The sequence below is a fragment of the Archocentrus centrarchus genome, chromosome 17 (assembly GCF_007364275.1).
Source record: "Archocentrus centrarchus isolate MPI-CPG fArcCen1 chromosome 17, fArcCen1, whole genome shotgun sequence".
Taxonomy (NCBI): domain Eukaryota; kingdom Metazoa; phylum Chordata; class Actinopteri; order Cichliformes; family Cichlidae; genus Archocentrus; species Archocentrus centrarchus.
In genome coordinates this window covers 12,630,213-12,651,443 of record NC_044362.1, presented here as the reverse complement: position 1 = coordinate 12,651,443, position 21,231 = coordinate 12,630,213, and the positions used below count along the sequence as shown (strand labels likewise).

Here is a 21,231-nt window from a genome sequence, read left to right as displayed (position 1 = left end):
TAGCGTCCCTGGAATTTGGTGGAAATTTCTTTGTCCACTTTTAGGAAAAGTTGAAGCAGCTGAAAGGAGAAACCAATACCCACCACTGGGACAAAAAAATAAATAAATAAACAACCTGTCAGGAATCATTCACTAACTTAAAAAAATAGTATGGAATGCATAGAGAACCAGCCCTTCTATCTGTTACACTCACAGACGTGTAAAAACATGCATAACCTCAGTGCATATCCATCTAAGTAGAAGGCCTGCTTTTATGTTTTCTTCTATAGTTAACGGAGATAATTGGCCTTTAAATCACGCACTCCGGCCACATGAGACACTCTAAGTTTGGTGTCTGATGTCAAAAGCTGCAGATTTATATCTTTCCTCCCCACGCAGGTTTAATTTGTCAGTTTATCTCATGCTTATGTGGGGACCTACTCATGCATGACTATATTTTATAGACAAAAGGAGCCATGGCTGACATCTGAGTGTCTACACCGGCTCCATAGATATCAGCTGTGCTCTACTTTATGTGGCCTGGCTGACAAATAACAAAAGGGAGGGGAAAAGGAGAAGGGGGATAAAGTGCATAAAAAATGTTTATAGTACTAATTATAAAATAAATACATGTACTTCAGAGGACTGTCTTTTGGTTGAATTTCCCAAAATGGACTCTGATAATCTCATGTGTTTCTACTCTGCCTGGATTTCCTGTAACAAATTACTGAAAAAAAAAAAAAAAAAAAAAAAAAAATCGGCTGGTTGTTGGAACTCAGGCTACAGCAAGAGTCAGTTCTTCCATCAGCATCACCAGCACAAACTCCTAGATACAATAACTCAACCCAAATAAAGATCTCTGCCTCCCAGTTTCTAATTCCCCTCCTTGGGCACATTTACTGATCTTCTCGAAGCACCGCTGCTCGTAAAGCTGTGACCTTTTAGATCCACGGGTGGAAGTAATCTGAGCAGTAATGTAATGAGTAAATGTCCAGTGTCTCCGCAGTTTGACATTTTAGGTAATTGTTGCTTGTTTAAGAGCAGAATTCAGTTGCATTTCTTGGCATGGGTCTCCAAAAAGGAATTAAATCGTATGGGGCAACTGTCCTTTAAAATCCCCAGTTCTCACAAATGTTCTGCATTACATCTGATAAACAAAGGCCCAGCCTGAGAAACGGGACAGAGGACAGCAATGTAAACACGGCTTTATCTCCGAATCCTCCATCAGAGCCTCCCTGCTGGCACTGAGGATTATTGTGTGAAATTACAAAAGTTCTGTAGGAATTTTCCTATGAGAAGTACAGCAGCATTAAAGCTGCATGTCAGATAGATAAGCTTTAATGAGAAAAAGCGTTGCGTTATGAAACAGGATTTCTCACGCTGATGTGCATGACACACACAGAACACATGCAGGAAAACATCCTAAAGTTTCCCTGCACTTGAAAACTTGTGTAACCGAAACAGGAGCAAAAAATCATGAATTCATTAAACCACCATCGGTTAGCTGACTTTTACCCACAGGCCAGCAGGTATTCTGTGAAGGAGCAACATCAGAAACATTTACAGAGTGTAGATATGTTATATCAAAATTTGCCATTTTGTTTTTAAGGTATTAACATAAATCTATTGCATAATTGCTCCACTTCAGCACCGTGAAGTGTCTGCAGTCTGCATTAAATCTCACACACATTTAAAATTACAGTTGGACTTGTGTACTGCTTCTTACCTAACACATTATGAAAACTTGGATAAGCCACCACAGTAATTATGAATTTAAAATTATCTGGATGGGAGCCTGCTTTTTTCATTTACTTTGCTTTTTTTTTTTTTCCAACCAGGAAACACTGCAATATTCAAATGATCCAAAAGCTATTACTTTCACACTTCCTTTCCTCTCTGTTAATTTGACTCTTGCTAAAAGCTGCAAGAAGTCTTAAGAATGGAAAAAAAAAAAAAAAAAATCCCCATCTCATCTGGAACAGTGCCTGAAAAGGGGTGAAGAGGAAATGTGATAACAAAAAATATATTTAGGGAAATGCTGATTTGGACCACAACAACTGATAAGGACAAAAAATGTTTTCGTAACTATTACAGCTGATAAAAACTGTTTGCAGTCTAAACATTTCGATATTCAGATATACAGTACATAAAAGATGTTCAAATATTTAAAGACTATGATCTTACAAACACAATAGAGTCACTCCTGTACACTGTAACATAGATTGTCTACTTTCCTGTTACTACTAATAGGATAAAATAAAAAAAATAGACAATATTGCTATACAAGTGATTCAGTATCTTAGGTACTTGGAAATAAACTTTGGTCTTAATAAAAGCCCTTTTTACCAGCAGACCCATGCTCCCCAACTTTATGCACACCTGTATAATGACACATATGCTGTGTGCGTGTGTGCGTGTTTAAGAGATGAAAGAAGACATGAAAAAAAGGAAGACAAAAGTACCGAGAGTAAATAAGATAGCTCTTAATTACCGCCTGCGTTTCTGCATGATGTCAATAGGCCTGTTGACAGCACACGGGGATCCCCATATGTTCCCACTCCGCACTGTGATACTCCGTTCCACAGAGTAAAAGAACCCACAGTTCGTTGGCACACTCATCTTTCTTTAGCCTACTCTCTTTAACTCGTCCTCACCCTCCTCTTCTTGGTGACTCCGCTCGTCTCCCTCTCTTGGTTCTCCTCAGCTTGTGGCCGCTCTCATCCCTGTGAAATCCGTCCCGCTTCCTCGTCTGTCTCGCTCGGTCAGGCTGTCCAGCTCTCCACGGATTCCCAGGAGGTGGCATTACCTCTGGCGGGAGTGGACACCAGCTCTATGACCAGTGGCTCCACAGGAGCGCCAGGATGAATGGCACTATGGGATCCGCCGCCCCTGCTGCTGCTGTATTGTGGTGAAAAGCTGCTTTTCTTGGGATGATATGTATAAATTTTTGAGTGTAATCTGTCCTGAGCACCTGAATTCCTCCAGGCTGCACTCTCCCAGCTGCACGCCTGTCTGCCTTGCAGGCTGTAGAAAAAGCTTTTCATCACTCTCAGTAGAGCTCTATTAAGCGGTCCCCCATGTACATTTTGTCTTTGCTCTGGGTCTAAATGTAACGCAACACTATTGCCCTCTTCCCCCTCTCTCTTTCTGTCTGTCTGCTCCCTCTCTCCCTCTCTCTCTCTCTCACTCGTCTTCGATTTCTCTCTCTGCCTCCTCCTACCCCCTTTGGCTGCTACACCTTTAATCACAGAACAAACAGACACATTTCCTTTCCCTGGACAAACTTGCTCTCCTGCTTCACTCTGTCACATTCACCCTGTCATCCGTCTTGTGTGTGTATAAGTTTTGTTCAGGCGTGCCACAGAGCTGTACAAGTTGGCTGTGTGTGTAAATGAGCATGTGCACTGAACAAGTGTGTATGTAGGCATGTGACTGAACAAGTGTTTGTATATGCGTGTGTGTGTGTATGTGTGTGTGTGTGTGTGTGTGTGTGTGTGTGTGTGTGTGTGTGTGTGTGTGTGTGTGTGTGTGTGTGTGTGTGTGTGCTAAACCTAAAGAGGTGCAAGTTTCAGAGTGAGGTCAGTGCTGAGAAAAGGGGTGGGAGCAGAGCCAGCATGGTTCCTGCCTTCCCCAAATGTTGTAGTCACTTTAACTCCTTCCTGTTCAGTCTCTTTCTCTCTCTCTTACACACACACACACACACACACACACACACACACACACACACACACACACACATAGTCCTGATACCATTGCAGGATTGTACTCTCCTTTTGGACACAGTACCATTACAGTACTCTCTCCAGATGGAGTGTGTATTCATATGTGTGTGTGTGTGTGACAGGGAGGCCTTGTCTGCGTTAGGTAAAGAGATGACAGGATGACAGGATGAGTATGATACGGTATTACAATAAGTAGCTCTTGGGACACAGACTGCTGAGAATGAAGAACACACACACACACACGCACGCACACACACACTTATACAATATGTACTCATACACAGGCTTAGGCACAAGCATGCAAGGTCACCCATGACCTTTACCTGGTGAACCTTCTGTCTGTCTTTGGTACTGAATATCAATTTTGGTCATATTATCCGCTGAGCAGAGATTTTCCACCAAAGCTGCAGTATAGGACACTGCAGCCTAAACACGGCAGCTGTGTAGTGTTTTTTTAATAACTATAATGAATTTATTTTCTAACTAACTAATGCTGCAAGTGACAAAGTGAAAGCAATTAATTAACAAAGTGTTTGTCTGCTCTAGACCCTGACTGATACAGGATTTGTAAGACCAATACAGATATTTGGTGATTAAAAATATCCCATATTCCCACATATCAGTTGATATTTTCTTTTCTTTCAGACACACCACACATAAACAGATTTCCCTAACATTTGTTATGTGCAGTTATTTGTTTACTCTGCTTGGATTACCTGGTTGTTGTGTTTGCAGTGTTCGGAACGTGTTGCCAACAGGGAATTTGCAGAGTGCCCTCTGGTGGACAAACTATGAAATGTTAACACATAACATGGTTGTTATAATCCGTCTCTTCCTTACTTTTTAAATTTTCATTTAGCAGCCATTATAAATACAGATACCAATAGACGGGCAAATGGTTAATATCAGCTGATAATATTGGTCCGACGATAAGTTGGTCAGTCTCTAAACTGCTCTAGCATAAGCTACAGTTCTTAGCATGTCCAGCTAACTGCTGAATGTATGTTACATCTCTAACAGTCTGTGGTATAGCAGATTAAAATAAACAAACAAAACTCTCCTGTTTGCAGCAAGTATATACAGTCATGAAAAGGAAAGTCTTCACGGGACTCTGCAGTCCTGTAAAAAATAAGTACACCTCATAGTTCAGTAGTTTATAAAATCACCTTTAGCAGCAATAATGAGGTAATTGTTTTATGTATGACTTTATCAGTTTCTCACATTTTTGTGAAGGAACTTTGGCACTTTACTTTACAATGTTGCTTTAGTTTATTGAGGTTTGCAAACATTAATTCATGCACAGCTCTCTTGAGGTCCCATCACAGCATTTCAGTCAGATTGAGGTCTGGACTTTTACTAGTTCATTGTAAAGCCTTGATTATTTCATTTTTCAGCCATTCTGTTATAGATTTGTTGCTGTGCTTGGGATCATTGTACTGTAGCATGACCCAATTTTGGCAAAGGACATTGTTCCGAAAGTCTTGTGGTTTGTTCAGATGCAACTTTGCAAACCTAAGCTGTGCTGCTGTGTTCTTTTTGGAGAGAAAAGGCTTTCTCCTGGCAACCCTTCCAAACAAGCCACACTTAGTCTTTTTTTAATGGTACTGTAATGAAATTTACAAGCTGAAATGTAGCTCTTGCTACTTACCCTCTTAATTGCTAAAGAAGCAGAAAAGGTGTACTTAATTTTTCACAGGACTGCAAGAACTCATTTTCACATGACTTGTTGCGTAAAAATTTGTAGTATTTCCCTATTGTATGGATGCTGGCCTTAGAATAAAGAAATTATGTAATTAACCTTGAAGGAGCTTTTGTGTCAGTATTTTCATTGTAAAATGTAAAAGTCAACAGGACACATTCAAAAGTCACCAGAAAAGGATGTTCAGCCAAGTTAGGGAGCCAACGTGATAACATGCTGATAACATCTGCAAGCAACTTGCTTTTTGGCAAAATCAACAGTTGCTACAGTAGCTAGAAATGAAAAATGTGCTTGTCTGTCTATAGCTTTCTTGTTAAAGATGCAACAATTTCACGCAAAAAATGTCCCACTGCATTCGCTGCTAAGACCCGCACGAACGGAAAGCTTGACAGACGTAGCATAACCCCAGGAATGATAACTTACTATCCAGCTACACAAAACACATGTCCATAAATGGTGCTGACCTTCATTCTGCAGTACGACATGGTTCAATTAAATTGGCAAATCAATCAATAGCATCGCTTCATCATCATGGAATTCACTAACGTTAGGCAGAGAGAATAGGTGAGAATGGAAAAGAAAAAGCGATGAAACAAGAGTATCACAATATACAGTCAATACTTTCCTTTAATATGAACCAGGCCGCTTTTCAGAGGGCAGAGGGTTTAAAAAGCATCACAGGACCACCGCTCTGTTACATACATATGAAAATCTTATTACCCTAAATGCAGAAAGTTCATTTCATTTGTTTTTCATATGGCTTGGTTTTATATTACAACTCTATATTTCCACTGTTTGAGACACACAGCACGGGCAAATTGTAACTGCAGTGTTTTGCTCGCTCAAAGTATTTGATATAACCCTTTACTATAATACAAAGGTTCTGTGTCTGCGGTAGTCAAGAAAAACTTCCATTTAAGGAAATCTGAAGAGGTGCACACAAAAAAGGACCAATCATAACCACAAACTGAACAGACATACAATACCTCTGTGCATTACTGCAGCGTGGAGACTCAACTAGGAACGGTCACAGTTTATAAATCCAGTCACACGACTACAATGAATTAAACTTAGTCGTTAGCAGGAATGACCGTGGAAGAGTATTGGAACCAGGTCCACCATTATTTGATGAAGAAGTCACAAAATCTAAGTCTAGTTTCCTGTCTGTATTCACACATATCCTCAGTACAAATAGTCAAAGCTGGGCTTATGAAAGTGAAGAGTCTATCCCCTTTGGGATGAACAGTGTCCTGATGCAAAGGGGATGGGGCCGTGCTGTGAATTCAGCTTCACAGCCTCTGTAATTTCTGACACGCTTTCATGACAGGAAAATTGCTTTCATGTGCAACTAGAAGAATTGAAAGTGTTTATACAACATGGTGCAAGAGCATTGTTCTTTGTGATCTAGCATGGACAAGCACACATACGCACACTCAAACACACACACATTTGCTGGTTGGCAGTCCACCAGAGGATTTCAGAGGGTTTCATGAATCTGCGTCACTGGTGGTGGAAGAGACTTGATGTCTGAAGAAACGCAGACATTAAATGTTTGGTTCTGCTCAGTGTCTTCACATCCCCACTTAAGACAGTCGAGCCCCGTCGCACTGGATGCCAAGGCCGAAACGATGTTACAAGGTCATTTTTGAAACTCACAAAATCATAAATTCTGGCTGAACCTCCAGTGGTGGATTTAATAGTCCATTATTTGCAAAGAACCCTCATGACATCATGTGTTGGATACATGAACGAATGGTTAACATTCTTGAATAACAAGCTGTTTTGAAGCCACCGAGGAGTGCTGCGTGTCAAAATAGCCGGCTGTCAGTGAGCTTTCTGTCTGTGCTTTGAAAAATGAGCTGAAACTAATTAAGTTCCACATACTGTCTTCTGACAGCCAATTATGCTTCACTGAATGCAAAAATATAATACATAATATAGTGCAAAAAGAGATATTTAAATAGCACAATCTGGGAGACATTTTTTTAAATCATAATTAAATGTGGCTAATAAATGCTAACTATTTTCCAATTTTGTCTGCCCTTGTAATGCAAAGCAATCACAGGTCTTTTTTTTATTTTTTATTTGAGGTCTAACTAGGCAATGTTTTTATGAAGGCTGTATGAACAGAACAAAAAAAAAAAGATTTAGAAGCAATCAAGTAATACCCTCTCATTGCTCAATGCTGATGAGGATCCAATTCCAGCAAAATTAACACAGCTTCCATGAGGGTTGCAAACACTTTGTTCTTCTACATCTTGCATTATAGAAGCAACGGCTGTACGAGGAAATGCTCCCGATCCAACCAGTGCAGAACGTTTGTGTTTCTGCTTAACGAATATGGACAAATTCTATTTGCTTCTGTCATGTCCTGGGCCGTTGGCCCAGCGTTTTGTGTTAGTTTATTTCCTAGTGTTGTGATATGTCTGCGTCTCTGTCCTGAGTCTGTGCCTGTTCCCCGTGTTTAGTCAGTATGTTTCTTGGTTTGTCACTTCCTGTTTATTTTGACAGTCTGGTTTTCCTGTGCTTTGTGTTCAGCTTTGCTTCCCCTGTGTAATTAGTTTCATTTGCCTCACCTGTTGTTCCCTGCTGTTTCCTCTTGCCCTGATTACCCAGTGTGTACTTAAGCCCTCAGTTTTGTTTTGTTCTCTGTTGCGTCGTTGATGTTGTGTGCCCGTGTGTTCCTGTGCTCCCTGTGGTTCCCCTTCGTCTCCCTTCTGAACGGTTTTTGTATTGTTTTTTCCCGTTGAAATAAATCCCTTTTAAGTTACGCTGACTTCCGGAGTCCTTTGTGTCAGCCATTCCTCGCCTGTTTCCTCCCCGGCCATGACAGAACGACGCAACCATTACAAAACCCCCTCCGGCTCCAATTTTTTCGACGGCACTCGTCTAGCGCTGGGGGGCCCGGCGTCTTTGAACAGTCCCCGTCATCGTCACTCACCTGCCTCCCCTTTCGCTGATCCCTCCCTTCCTCGGCAGCCGCGGAGGAGAGGGAGTTCCCGGCAGCAACGGCGGAAGGCACCCCGAGACCCGAGCGGTATAACGCCGCGGACCGCTTCACCACTTCACACCCAATCCTCCGTTTCCGTGAGTAACACTGGCTTCAACGCTACTATGCCTGCGGACAATTATTCCCGTCACCCCCCTGCCTTTCCCCTCCCTGAGGTGGCAAAGCAGACCATTATCCGTTGGGTGGATTCACTGGTTATGGACCTTCTGGCTGACCCATGTGAGCAGGAACAGCAACAGCTCACGGCCCAGCTGCAAGGGCTAGTCGATGATTACCCTTGGTTATTTGGCTCTCTGCATGGGTTAGTGCAGGATTTCTTAACCTCCACCCTTCACCTACAGCAGTCCCCAGTGTCAGCTCATTCTCAGTCCCCAGTGTCAGCGCATTCTCAGTGCCCAGTGTCAGCGCATTCTCAGTGCCCGGTGTCAGCTGTGGCTCAGTCTCAGTCTCCCCAGTCAGCTGTGCCTCAGGCTGCTTCCACGCGGCCAGTTTTGACGTACTCAGGCCCCTCTAGCCTTCAGTCGGTTTCCCTAATGTCTGTTCACCCTAGCACTCTGTCAGTTCCTCCAGTGTCAGTTCCTCCAGTGTCAGTTCCTCCAGTGTCAGTTCCTCCAGTGTCAGTTCCTCCAGTGTCAGCTCCTCCAGTGTCAGCTCCTCCAGTGTCAGCTCCTCCAGTGTCAGCTCCTCCAGTGTCAGCTCCTCCAGTGTCAGCTCCTCCTCAGTCGCAGTGTTCCCAGTCAGCTGTAGCTCCAGCTCCTCCTCAGTCGCAGTGTTCCCAGTCAGCTGTAGCTCCAGCTCCTCCTCAGTCGCAGTGTTCCCAGTCAGCTGTAGCTCCAGCTCCTCCTCAGTCGCAGTGTTCCCAGTCAGCTGTAGCTCCAGCTCCTCCTCAGTCGCAGTCTCAGACCCCTCAGTTAGCTCCAGCTCCCTCTGCTCACCCTGCTCCCGCTCCCTTGGCTCCAGCTCCCCCTGCACCCGTACCTGTTCCGCGGGTGGGGGCAGCCACGGACGGGCTGACCTCTGCACCCGTACCTGTTCCGCGGGTGGGGGCAGCCACGGACGGGCTGACCTCTGCACCCGTACCTGTTCCGCGGGTGGGGGCAGCCACGGACGGGCTGACCTCTGCACCCGTACCTGTTCCGCGGGTGGGGGCAGCCACGGACGGGCTGACCTCTGCACCCGTACCTGTTCCGCGGGTGGGGGCAGCCACGGACGGGCTGACCTCTGCACCCGTACCTGTTCCGCGGGTGGGGGCAGCCACGGACGGGCTGACCTCTGCACCCGTACCTGTTCCGCGGGTGGGGGCAGCCACGGACGGGCTGACCTCTGCACCCGTACCTGTTCCGCGGGTGGGGGCAGCCACGGACGGGCTGACCTCTGCACCCGTACCTGTTCCGCGGGTGGGGGCAGCCACGGACGGGCTGACCTCTGCACCCGTACCTGTTCCGCGGGTGGGGGCAGCCACGGACGGGCTGACCTCTGCACCCGTACCTGTTCCGCGGGTGGGGGCAGCCACGGACGGGCTGACCTCTGCACCCGTTCCTGTTCCGCGGGTGGGGGCAGCCACGGACGGGCTGACCTCTGCACCCGTTCCTGTTCCGCGGGTGGGGGCAGCCACGGACGGGCTGACCTCTGCACCCGTTCCTGTTCCGCGGGTGGGGGCAACCAGGTCCAAGCCTTCGCATCGGTTTTCTGTGTTAGCTGCAGCAGCAGGGTCTCAGTCAGCTCTAGCTCCAGTCGCTCTCCCTCGCCTTCAGTCAGCTCCAGTAACTCTCCCTCGGTTCCCCGTGTCAGCTGTTTTAGTGCCCTCTCAGTCAGCTCCCTTTCAGGCCCCAGTGTCAGCTAGCTCTCACCTCTCTGTTTCCACGCAGCCAGATCTCCCTAGCCCTCAGGCTGCTCCCACGCAGCCAGCAGCGCTGTCTCGCACTCAGTCTGCTCCAGCCCCTGTGGCTCTCCCTCGCACTCAGTCTGCTCCAGCCCCTGTAGCTCTCCCTCGCACTCAGTCTGCTCCAGCCCCTGTAGCTCTCCCTCGCACTCAGTCTGCTCCAGCCCCTGTCGCTCTCCCTCGCTCTCAGTCTGCTCCAGCCCCTGTCGCTCTCCCTAGCACTCAGTCTGCTCCAGCCCCTGTCGCTCCCCCTAGCACTCAGTCAGCCCCAGCCCCTGTCGCTCCCTGTCCACTCCACTCTCAGTCAGTTCCAGTAGCTCTTCCTCGGTCCCCAGTGTCAGCTAGTTCCTGGCCTGCTTCCACGCAGCCAGTCGTCTCCCGGCCTGCTTCCACGCAGCCAGTCGTCTCCCGGCCTGCTTCCACGCAGCCAGTCGTCTCCCGGCCTGCTTCCACGCAGCCAGTCGTCTCCCGGCCTGCTTCCACGCAGCCAGTCGTCTCCCGGCCTGCTTCCACGCAGCCAGTCGTCTCCCGGCCTGCTTCCACGCAGCCAGTCGTCTCCCGGCCTGCTTCCACGCAGCCAGTCGTCTCCCGGCCTGCTTCCACGCAGCCAGTCGTCTCCCGGCCTGCTTCCACGCAGCCAGTCGTCTCCCGGCCTGCTTCCACGCAGCCAGTCGTCTCCCGGCCTGCTTCCACGCAGCCAGTCGTCTCCCGGCCTGCTTCCACGCAGCCAGTCGTCTCCCGGCCTGCTTCCACGCAGCCAGTCGTCTCCCGGCCTGCTTCCACGCAGCCAGTCGTCTCCCGGCCTGCTTCCACGCAGCCAGTCGTCTCCCGGCCTGCTTCCACGCAGCCAGTCGTCTCCCGGCCTGCTTCCACGCAGCCAGTCGTCTCCCGGCCTGCTTCCACGCAGCCAGTCGTCTCCCGGCCTGCTTCCACGCAGCCAGTCGTCTCCCGGCCTGCTTCCACGCAGCCAGTCGTCTCCCGGCCTGCTTCCACGCAGCCAGTCGTCTCCCGGCCTGCTTCCACGCAGCCAGTCGTCTCCCGGCCTGCTTCCACGCAGCCAGTCGTCTCCCGGCCTGCTTCCACGCAGCCAGTCGTCTCCCGGCCTGCTTCCACGCAGCCAGTCGTCTCCCGGCCTGCTTCCACGCACTCAGGTTCCCCAGGGTCAGCTCCCACGCAGTCAGCTTCCCCAGGGTCAGCTCCCACGCACTCAGCTTCCCCAGGGTCAGCTCCCACGCACTCAGCTTCCCCAGGGTCAGCTCCCACGCACTCAGCTTCCCCAGGGTCAGCTCCCACGCACTCAGCTTCCCCAGGGTCAGCTCCCACGCACTCAGCTTCCCCAGGGTCAGCTCCACGCACTCACTCCCAGGGTCAGCTCCCACGCACTCAGCTTCTTTGTCTCAGCCCCGGTCTCTCCCGTCGACTGCTGTTGAGTCTCTGGTCTCTGAGTCCGAGTCCCAGTTAACTCCCATGTCGCCATCATCCTCACCGTTAGACTCACCCGCACTATGCCTTGCAAAGCAGCCCCAGCCTGCGCATCCAGTGTTCGAGCATCCGGAGAGTCCTGCTCAGTCCGAGCCGCCAGGGGGTCCCGCTCAGTCCGAGCCGATGGGGGTCTCCGCTCAGTCCGAGCCGATGGGGGTCTCCGCTCAGTCCGAGCGCTCCGCGCCAGGGGGTCCCGCTCAGTCCGAGCGCTCCGCGCCAGAGGGTCCCGCTCGGTCCGAGCCGATGGGGGTCTCCGCTCAGTCCGAGCCGATGGGGGTCTCCGCTCAGTCCGAGCGCTCCGCGCCAGAGGGTCCCGCTCAGTCCGAGCGCTCCGCGCCAGAGGGTCCCGCTCGGTCCGAGCCGATGGGGGTCTCCGCTCAGTCCGAGCGCTCCGCGCCAGGGGGTCCCGCTCAGTCCGAGCGCTCCGCGCCAGGGGGTCCCGCTCAGTCCGAGCCGATGGGGGTCTCCGCTCAGTCCGAGCCAGGGGGTCCCGCTCAGTCCGAGCGCCCCGCGCCAGAGGGCCCCGCTCAGTCCGAGCCGGTGGGGGTCTCTGCTCAGTCCGAGCGCTCCACGTCGCCCGAGGGTTCCCCACCAGAGCCCGGGGTCGCCCGTCTCCACCGCCGCATGCCCCGCGGTCGGCCTCCAGTGTCTGCTCCCCGTCGCCGCCGCCGCATGCCCCGCGGTCGGCCTCCAGTGACCCCTCCTCGTCGCCGCCGCCGCTGGGAGCGCGGTCGGCCTCCAGTGACTCCTCCTCGTCGTCGCCGCCGCCGCTGGGAGCGCGGTCGGCCTCCAGTGACTCCTCCTCGTCGTCGCCGCCGCCGCTGGGAGCGCGGTCGGCCTCCAGTGATTCCTTCTCGTCCTCGTCGCCGCCGCCGCTGGGAGCGCGGTCGGCCTCCAGTGATTCCTTCTCGTCCTCGCCGCCGCCGCCGCTGGGAGCGCGGTCGGCCTCCCTCGTTGGGACTTTGCTTTGTGGCCCCTTGGCCTCTGCGGCCTCCTGAACTGTGTGTTTTTTGTTTTGGATTTCCCACTGACTCCCCTGAACTGTGGACTGTTTTTTCCCCTGCTGTTTTTGTTTTGTCATAGCTCCTGGACTGTTCCTTGTTTCGACCCCCTGTTTTGGACTGTCTCCGGCCTTGTGCCGTCGCCTTTTGTTCTGGTCCTGTGTTTTTGTTTTCTTCCTGTACGGGTTTGATTTGTTTTGTTCACGCCCTGTGATTTCTGTTTTGCTCCCTGTCTTTGTTTTTGTTTCGGGCCCTCCCTCCTGGTCCCCCGCCTCCCGCCCTTGTCTGGTTTTGTTTTCTGGTTTTGGCCGTCGGGGGCCGGCCTTTGAGGGGGGGGTACTGTCATGTCCTGGGCCGTTGGCCCAGCGTTTTGTGTTAGTTTATTTCCTAGTGTTGTGATATGTCTGCGTCTCTGTCCTGAGTCTGTGCCTGTTCCCCGTGTTTAGTCAGTATGTTTCTTGGTTTGTCACTTCCTGTTTATTTTGACAGTCTGGTTTTCCTGTGCTTTGTGTTCAGCTTTGCTTCCCCTGTGTAATTAGTTTCATTTGCCTCACCTGTTGTTCCCTGCTGTTTCCTCTTGCCCTGATTACCCAGTGTGTACTTAAGCCCTCAGTTTTGTTTTGTTCTCTGTTGCGTCGTTGATGTTGTGTGCCCGTGTGTTCCTGTGCTCCCTGTGGTTCCCCTTCGTCTCCCTTCTGAACGGTTTTTGTATTGTTTTTTCCCGTTGAAATAAATCCCTTTTAAGTTACGCTGACTTCCGGAGTCCTTTGTGTCAGCCATTCCTCGCCTGTTTCCTCCCCGGCCATGACAGCTTCATTATTGTCTGAAAATGAATGAACCACATCAACCTCAGAAAAACACATTCAAGCCCAAAATTTGTGTCACAAATGTAAATATTGTAAATGCAGCACATTATGTACATTGTATTTAGTATTATTATTAGTATTATTGTTATTATTATTATTACGGTTAATCTTGTTGTTTATATATATGTATATATATATATATATATATATATATATATATATATTCTTTTCTTAATAGTTTAAATTATTATATTTATATTTATAATAACTGCGGCTGCTGTTACACCCAAATTTCCCGTCTGTGGGACAATAAAGGCTGTTTCTTCTTCTTCTTTTTTTTTTTTACACATTTTTGTAAATTGAGGTCTTTTGCTCCAAAGGGAATTTTGAAATATCTGGTGGAAATTTGAGTTGAAGAGGGGGACAGAGTTTGGCACTGCAAAGTTTATCAGTGTTATTAAAGCAGCTGCAGAAAAATAGGCCACACAAACATATGCACATGGCATACCAAGCTTTCTGCAACAGGATCTCCAGGAAGAAATATTTGCAAAAGTAACTGCTTCCTTTACTCAATACGTGTCAGTTACACATCTTCAGACCCACCTAAGCAACACTGCGGTTGCTCTGGTTATTTCACACTAATGGTGATTATCACAGACCACAAAAAAACAAATAGTTCACCATATTTCCTCACAGCCTAAACGCCATCAAAAATACTGTGAATGTAACAAAGAAGCAGCACCAGGTGTCAGCCTTTGGCCGTTGCTGCTGGCCTATATTTAACTATCGGCGTCTCTGTGATGTCAACGTCATGCTACACCATGTACTGTAGTAAAGGCTAGTGTGTCACCTCATGATTCATTAGGCTGCCATCTGCTAGCGCGACGGCTGGCTTTTGAGGCTTATTTCATTTGAGGACTGGGTGGATGACAGACTTGTACGCACATATGCGAATGCAAACAAAGACACGCATATGAAAACCCAGAAATGCATGCACACAAAACACACATTAAGATACACACAGGCTTGTGTGCACACGCAGGTGAACACTCCTTAATCCAGGGTGTGTTTATGGAAAAAACAATAATCTTATTCAAAAAAAGAGACTCTGGATACACCCTAAGACATCATATATCCTACAAATATGACCATGTCAGTGGGTGTAGTTGTAATACTCACACATACAGTAAATTAATGGTTCATTGAACTAAAAAGTGTCAGTGTGAGGATTACTTTCTTTGAGATTTTTTTAGACTAAAACCTGCAAACTGAATAGATACTCTGCAGATACTGAATAGATATGTAACCACAGCTCTGCAGCTACAGAAATAACGGAAGTAAAATTGTGAATTTGTCACAGAGAGTAGCGGTAATACATAATTTGGCATCTTGTCTAACATAGCATCAATGCATTATCACAACACTCCACCACAGGAGGAAAGTCTTTCTTTGAGCCTCGAAACGCAGCTATAACCTACCAAATCACCACAGTCCTCCGATCCAAACGACAGGATCGGTCATTTGTGGAGACCCTGAAATACGACCCACTGAACTCCTGCTTGTTGTGCAGCAGCACTACTTAGTCGGTTTCCCCCTCTAGTGGTAGCATGCTATTCATCCTGACCCTGCTGACACACAGAACTAACAGCTGGAAAAAGAAGGGATTTTTTTTTCAGAAATGCAAATATTCATCAATAATTACATAAACTTTTTGGCATACCTATGTGCTGAGTTCACTGTTGGTTGTGAATGGCATGACGTGCTTTTTTTTCAGCCTAATGTCTTTTCTTGAGCCCAAATCCTGGCTTCTTCTACAAAGAGCACTAATATTGATTAAAGTAGCAGCTCATTCATTGTGCTCAGGATACACACCTTCAGGAGAACAATGCTCTTATTTGTTAATTGCTGAATGATTCTCTCTGAACTTTGGACACATGAAAGGCCTTTTACATCCTCTCTCACTGTGAATACAGTACAGCAGCTGGTTTTGAACTTCAGCAGCTTTAGTGTCCCAGGCCGCCGCTCAGGAATCGATGAGGCTCTGGAGGCGATTGGGGAAATCAGTCATGCTGAAAATATGGAGTACAGCAGTGACGCACAGAGCAGCCGGCCCGCCACAGCCTCACACAGGCCCTATTGACTAATCTGGGCGTGTGCTGGGGTTTTTTTTGTTGTTGTTGTTTTTTCTGGGTGGGGGTGGGGGGGGAACCGGCAGCTATATTGGGACCTCTGACATTGACACTGCTGACCTTTGGTTGAGTGACCTTACTTGGCACTTTTTGTTTTCCTTTATACTTTCAAATACTTCTAGGCACATCTACAGAGTATCTTTATATTGTCTTTTCACCCTGTAAGCCTGGTCTCGCTCGTAATCTACTACTAAACATTATCTCTGCGCTAAAAGCCGCTTTATCTCAACCCCTGTCACCCCATCACTCCTTCACCACCCTCTCTTCTGTGCCTTTCCCCCATTTCTTTAAATGATCTCTTTTCCCCCACTCAGACAGGGGTTGCAGTCGTCTCGCTCGCTTTCACCTCCTGCTGTCTCTTTCCATCGCTCTCTCTACTTCAGATTAATGCATCAAACTGTCACTGCAGCACCAACTATCTTCTCATGATACAGTACCATCTGAGAGCTGCTACGTTCACTTAATGCAGTGGCACAGTGTGCGTGTGTGTGTGTGTGTGTGTGTTTCTTTTTTAATGCAACACACTAGCAGAAAAGCCATTAAAATGTGTTGTGTATTGTTGAGAAAGTTATAAGGAGTGAAGGGGAGGGGGAGAAGATGAATAGTGTCCTGGTACTGTCAGTACAAAAGACGATGAGACTGTCATTATTGTGATGGGCACATTTGGGTAACAGAGACTGCTTTGTCCCAGCGTTTGTGTGTGTTGCACATTTGTGTGTTGCAAGAGGGCAGTGATATTATTTTTCCTAAAGAATTAAAATACTATCTAAATTAATTTAAGAACTATTAGTCCTGTCGCAATGCCTTTTCTCATTATCTTACTATAAATAAAGCACTGTCTTTACTTGTGCTGAAAAGGAGAAACAAGATCTGAAGTTTCACTTCATGAGTGCTTTTAGGGTTTTTTTTTTCCAATCAGGAAGTTCAATGTACAAATCAGGTAATAAGAGAATAGAGGCTTGTTCTGTTCCCTTCTGTGCTTCTGTATTTCTGGCTGTGGTCTTAAATCTCCTGCTTTGATCTCCTCATATGATCCAAACAGGCTCACAGCTGGAGGAGTTCGGATGACACTCGCGAGGCACATGCCTTATGCCCAGAGTTCAGAAAAGTTTACCGCACCGCTCACTGCGCTGTAAAAAATGTTCACAACAGCTCCAAAATGTTTTTTGGGGGTTTTTTTTAGCCCCTTTACTGTGCAAGAAAGAAGGTTAAACCTCGCCACTACATGTCGAGTCATTTGGACCCCAGGTTTTTATTTGACGTGCTGAATCTCTGTTTTTCATATCTGCAAATTACATAACAAACTGTCCTCCAGGGACTTCCTGACGGATGTAGTAGATCTGACGATTTTCCTGATTACACACTTATATCATGTTACAGCTCCAATTAAGCCAGGCAGTCTCATCATCACTCTCGTCAGCACGTTATCACGATTTATCGCTTGTACCGTAAGATTTGCGACAATATATTATTTCTCTGTATTTTGCTTCCTACAGGACCACGTAGAAAACACAGATGAAGTCTGCAACATCTGCCACTCTTATGGACAAATTTCCAGAGCATGTCAATATTGCTTCAGTGTTCTTATAAAACACAAAAGTTCTGAAGCATATGATGATCGTACCGTGCCTAACACAGACTGCACAGCTTGGCGTGGGTCCATGGACAAAGAGGGACATCAGAGAACAGAGACATTGATCCCGCATGCTACCCAAGGCCTACACCCCAACAGCAACAGCCCCCGGCTTTACCACGGCACACACACTCGCACAACCACTTGTGTTATTTCTACTGGGCATTAGACTGGGTTAAAGTTAATCCAGAGTTTTAACAGCGCACAAGTGCAGATTTTACACTACATACACTATCTGCACTGAGCCAAATACAGTTTAATCTAAAGTATGAAATACAGCAAATGCTGAGGAAAATACACAAAAAATTACCAGATAATCAACGACATGATACAGTGACAGAGAGGAGGTTCCTCATTATTACTCATCAGCTTGTATTTTATATTTCTATATAGCCAATACTTGCCACGTGCAGAAACAGGTCAGCTTCCAATACTTCCTTAACATCTGCAAACTTATGTTGCCTTCAGTGCCCCTGACACACAGCTGGATACATACCCAATGCACGAGTGCCTGCGGGTGGAGAAGTTGCTGTGCATCTTCCTTGAAAAGCGAGAGTCCTTGTTCATCATTTTATTGGCAGGTTCAAAAAGGCTTTGGCTGAGTTCAGAGAGTCAGCAAAACGGCAGCTTCTGCGTTGCAAAGAATAGAGAAAAATAAAACCCCCATACTGTCACGAATCAGAAAGAGGAGCTGTCCAAATTCCTTTATGTTGTCTGCAGTCATAAGTTATGGCATCGGGAGGCAGGTTCCTTTGACGGGGTAGTGCAGGAAAAACAGATCCAAGAAGGACAAATGCAAAACAACAGCAACATGCAAAACAGCAAAACGCATCAGCTGCACCTGACTTGAGCAAGAATGGGAGTGAGAGCAACAATAAGCCAGACCTGTTGAGTCTACATCTCCGTTTATTACATAAAACCTAATAGCTAGAAGCAATTCACTTCCAGCTCAGTGCAAAATCCACGAACCAAAGTGCATAAGAAAAAAAATTAATTAGATGTTCAGTTTTTGGTCCCGGCTATAGAGATATGTCTGTTTTTCTTTATAGGGAAAAGAGGAACGCATTAAGGTTCAACTCAGAGTGTGTGTGTGTGTGTGTGTGTGTGTGTGTGTGTGTGTGTGTGTGTGTGTGTGTGTGTGTGTGTGTGTGTGTGTGTGTGTGTGAACAGCCTAAAAAGGCAAAGAGTTTTGTCTGTTAAAGACCTATCATGCAGTGAGTTAGCATACCACCTCACTGACAGAGGAAGAATGGGGACCAAATCAAATCAAATGAAATTGAGGATGATGTCAGCTGTCAGTGCTCATCTGGGACTAATTCCTCACTCTTTCTCCTTTCAGCTCACCACAGATGTGCCAAGACAAACGCTTCTCTTCTACTTCCCCCCCTCTCGTACTCCTAAATAGGAAACACCACTCTTGAATTCTTCCAAATGACCTTCAAACTGTCAAAGTTGAATTCCTCAACAATAAACTCCAGGTATTCTTTGCCTTTAAAAGTCAGCTCCAACAACCTTAACGCAAAGTTGTCCCACTGAACACAGTTTTGCCTCTGTGAAATTAGACTACCAACAGAATGAGCAGAGTTATTCTTGGTTGGAGGGAGAAAAAAAAAGCGTGTTATAATCCCATCAGATGCTCTCTGGAGTGGGCTGTCCCATGTAGTCCCAGTCAGTCAACAGACTTCTGCTCTCTCTTCTCTTCTCTCCTGAGAGTGGTGGGACCAAACCAGGGCTTAAAACAACAAACAACAACACTATCTCCCCTGAGAGAGAGAGAGAGAGAGAGAGAGAGAGAGAGAGAGAGAGAGAGAGAGAGTAGGGTATTGTGTGGTAAAGAGGGAGAGAGGGAAACAGTGAGAGCAAATTGCACAAAGAGAGAGAGAGAGAGTGCAGAGAATGACAGTGACTGCCTGAGAAAGTGGACTGGTGTTAACAGTACTCTGTATTAGAAGTGCAAGAAGAAATGTTAAAACATGTAAAATGTAAAAAAAAAAAAAAAAAAAGTTAAAAAATAGTTTTCCTTTTTCAATATTAAGTTCTTAAGATCTTATGCCATCAGATAATCCATTACACAAAGTCCTCTGGATGTTCTTTCTTTCTGTTTCATGGTATACTGAACCATGTAACTCTTCAAATATTTCAGAGACGTTTATTAATGAAGGATGAAAAGTTTCCTAATGAAAAGGAAAAAGTGTTGAAGCAACACTTTTGGGGTCACTGCTGTCCACAATAACTAATTGTCAGCTTGGAGGTGAATGATGCTCGAGTAAAGCCAAGAGATGAGAAACAAAAGTGCTTTACTGGAGCAAACTTTTGGTGATGGTGTTTGAAACTATAAAGAACTTCATATGATGCTTTAATTTATATTTTTAGATATAAGGATTTTAGTTTGCCAAGTAGTGGAATTGGTGGAAAGCCTCAGGTGTTTGTGAATAATTTGGATCAAAATGCACAAAGTAAACTAGAGGATATCAGACCTTCTCTTGGAACATCAGAAAGCTTAAGAGTATTTTTGTAATTCATCCATTATTCCTACTGCTTATCAGTCCAAGACTGAAAGGAAAGAAAGAAAAGAAAAAAAATCACCGATCCAGTAACAACATTTCTCAACAGCATCAGGCTAGAATAATAATTTTTCATCTCATCATCCTAAAATATTTGAGTCCCCACAGAGTCAAACTCCACCAAAAGGAAATGTCTCTTTCCCCTCACTCAGACCCATCAAACACGTTCTCCAGAGAGGCTCTCTGCTCACATTTCACAACACAGCGGCCTCTAGTGGAAGAGAAGGGGAAATGCTTAATGAGCATCCTTAAACTTTAACACCTAAGGCCATTTACTGTGTTCCTTCCTCCTGCTCCTTTTTCCCCCAGCTGTATATGACCTGAGGCATTGTGCCCAGTGTTGTTCTGATCGATCATCTTTATCCTAACATGAAAACTTCTGTTCTGAGAGGACTGATCTCTTCCATAAGGAAAATGCTCCCATCCGTAGGGCTTGAGGGGGGGTCACTGAATGGTTTAATGAGCATGAAAAGAATCACATACCATGGCCTCCACACCAGATCTCAGGTCAGTTATGGGAGATTGCAGAGCTTTCCAGTACCACAATCAAAACAAAACACCAAATGAGGGATCAGTTCCAGAGACTTGAACACTGAGCGCTTCAGTGTTGGGACAACAACACTGAAGCCTGTTCTTGCAGATCATGGTGTCACAACACATTACTAAGACTCCTCAGTTGTGTTTTTTTTTTTTCCTTTAATGCATCATTTGTCTGTATCGCAAATTGTCTAAAAAGAAATGAAGTCAATAATCTGTAAACTTAAATTACTAACTTGGCTTTTTTTTTTTTTTTTTTTTAACTCCTGACTGATTACATTGCTCGAGTAATGAATACACCCAATAAATAAAGCAATAATTAGTTTGCTTGTGTTTTCTGGCCAGTTTTTGTTTCCATTATGATAATATGAATGAAATACAGAATGAAAACAAAGCTGTCGTCACAGAGCTGGCTTGAAAAAAAACAAAGTTCGCCGAATGTTTAAACGTTTTTCGTGTAAAAATCCATTTGACTTGGTGTCTCTGGAGGGGAAAAAGAGACTTCATCAACTTAGACAGAAAGTGAAAATAACTTTGCGGGTATGTTCTATATTTGAGCTGCCTGCGACATTAATTTTCCGCCGGACCCCCAGTTTGTTTAATTCTTTCTGCTTGCCAGTCATCCTGCAATAACTCATGTCCATGCATTTATGTGAGCTCTGACACTGCAGGGGGAAACTTCCTCAATGGCCCGGCCTCAGAGCTGTGTAAAATAAAAGCTGACATG

The 21,231-nt window shown here is 46.5% G+C and overlaps 1 protein-coding gene across 4 annotated transcripts in view; it reads right to left on the bottom strand.

Moving 5' to 3' along the window:
• The window catches only part of pde4ca (phosphodiesterase 4C, cAMP-specific a), a 42,135-nt gene extending 23,754 nt beyond the window's left edge, over nucleotides 1-18,381 (bottom strand). For 2 of the 4 annotated variants that reach the window (XM_030752530.1, XM_030752532.1), the window contains exon 1: nucleotides 2,634-3,319. In XM_030752530.1, the coding sequence (XP_030608390.1) occupies nucleotides 2,634-2,782 (149 nt within the window). In that variant the 5' untranslated portion in view covers nucleotides 2,783-3,319. Of the gene's footprint in view, nucleotides 1-2,470; nucleotides 3,320-17,899 lie in introns of those variants that run through there. The other 2 variants (XM_030752533.1, XM_030752531.1) reach the window with 2 other exon arrangements.
• Nucleotides 18,382-21,231: the final 2,850 nt, after the last annotated feature.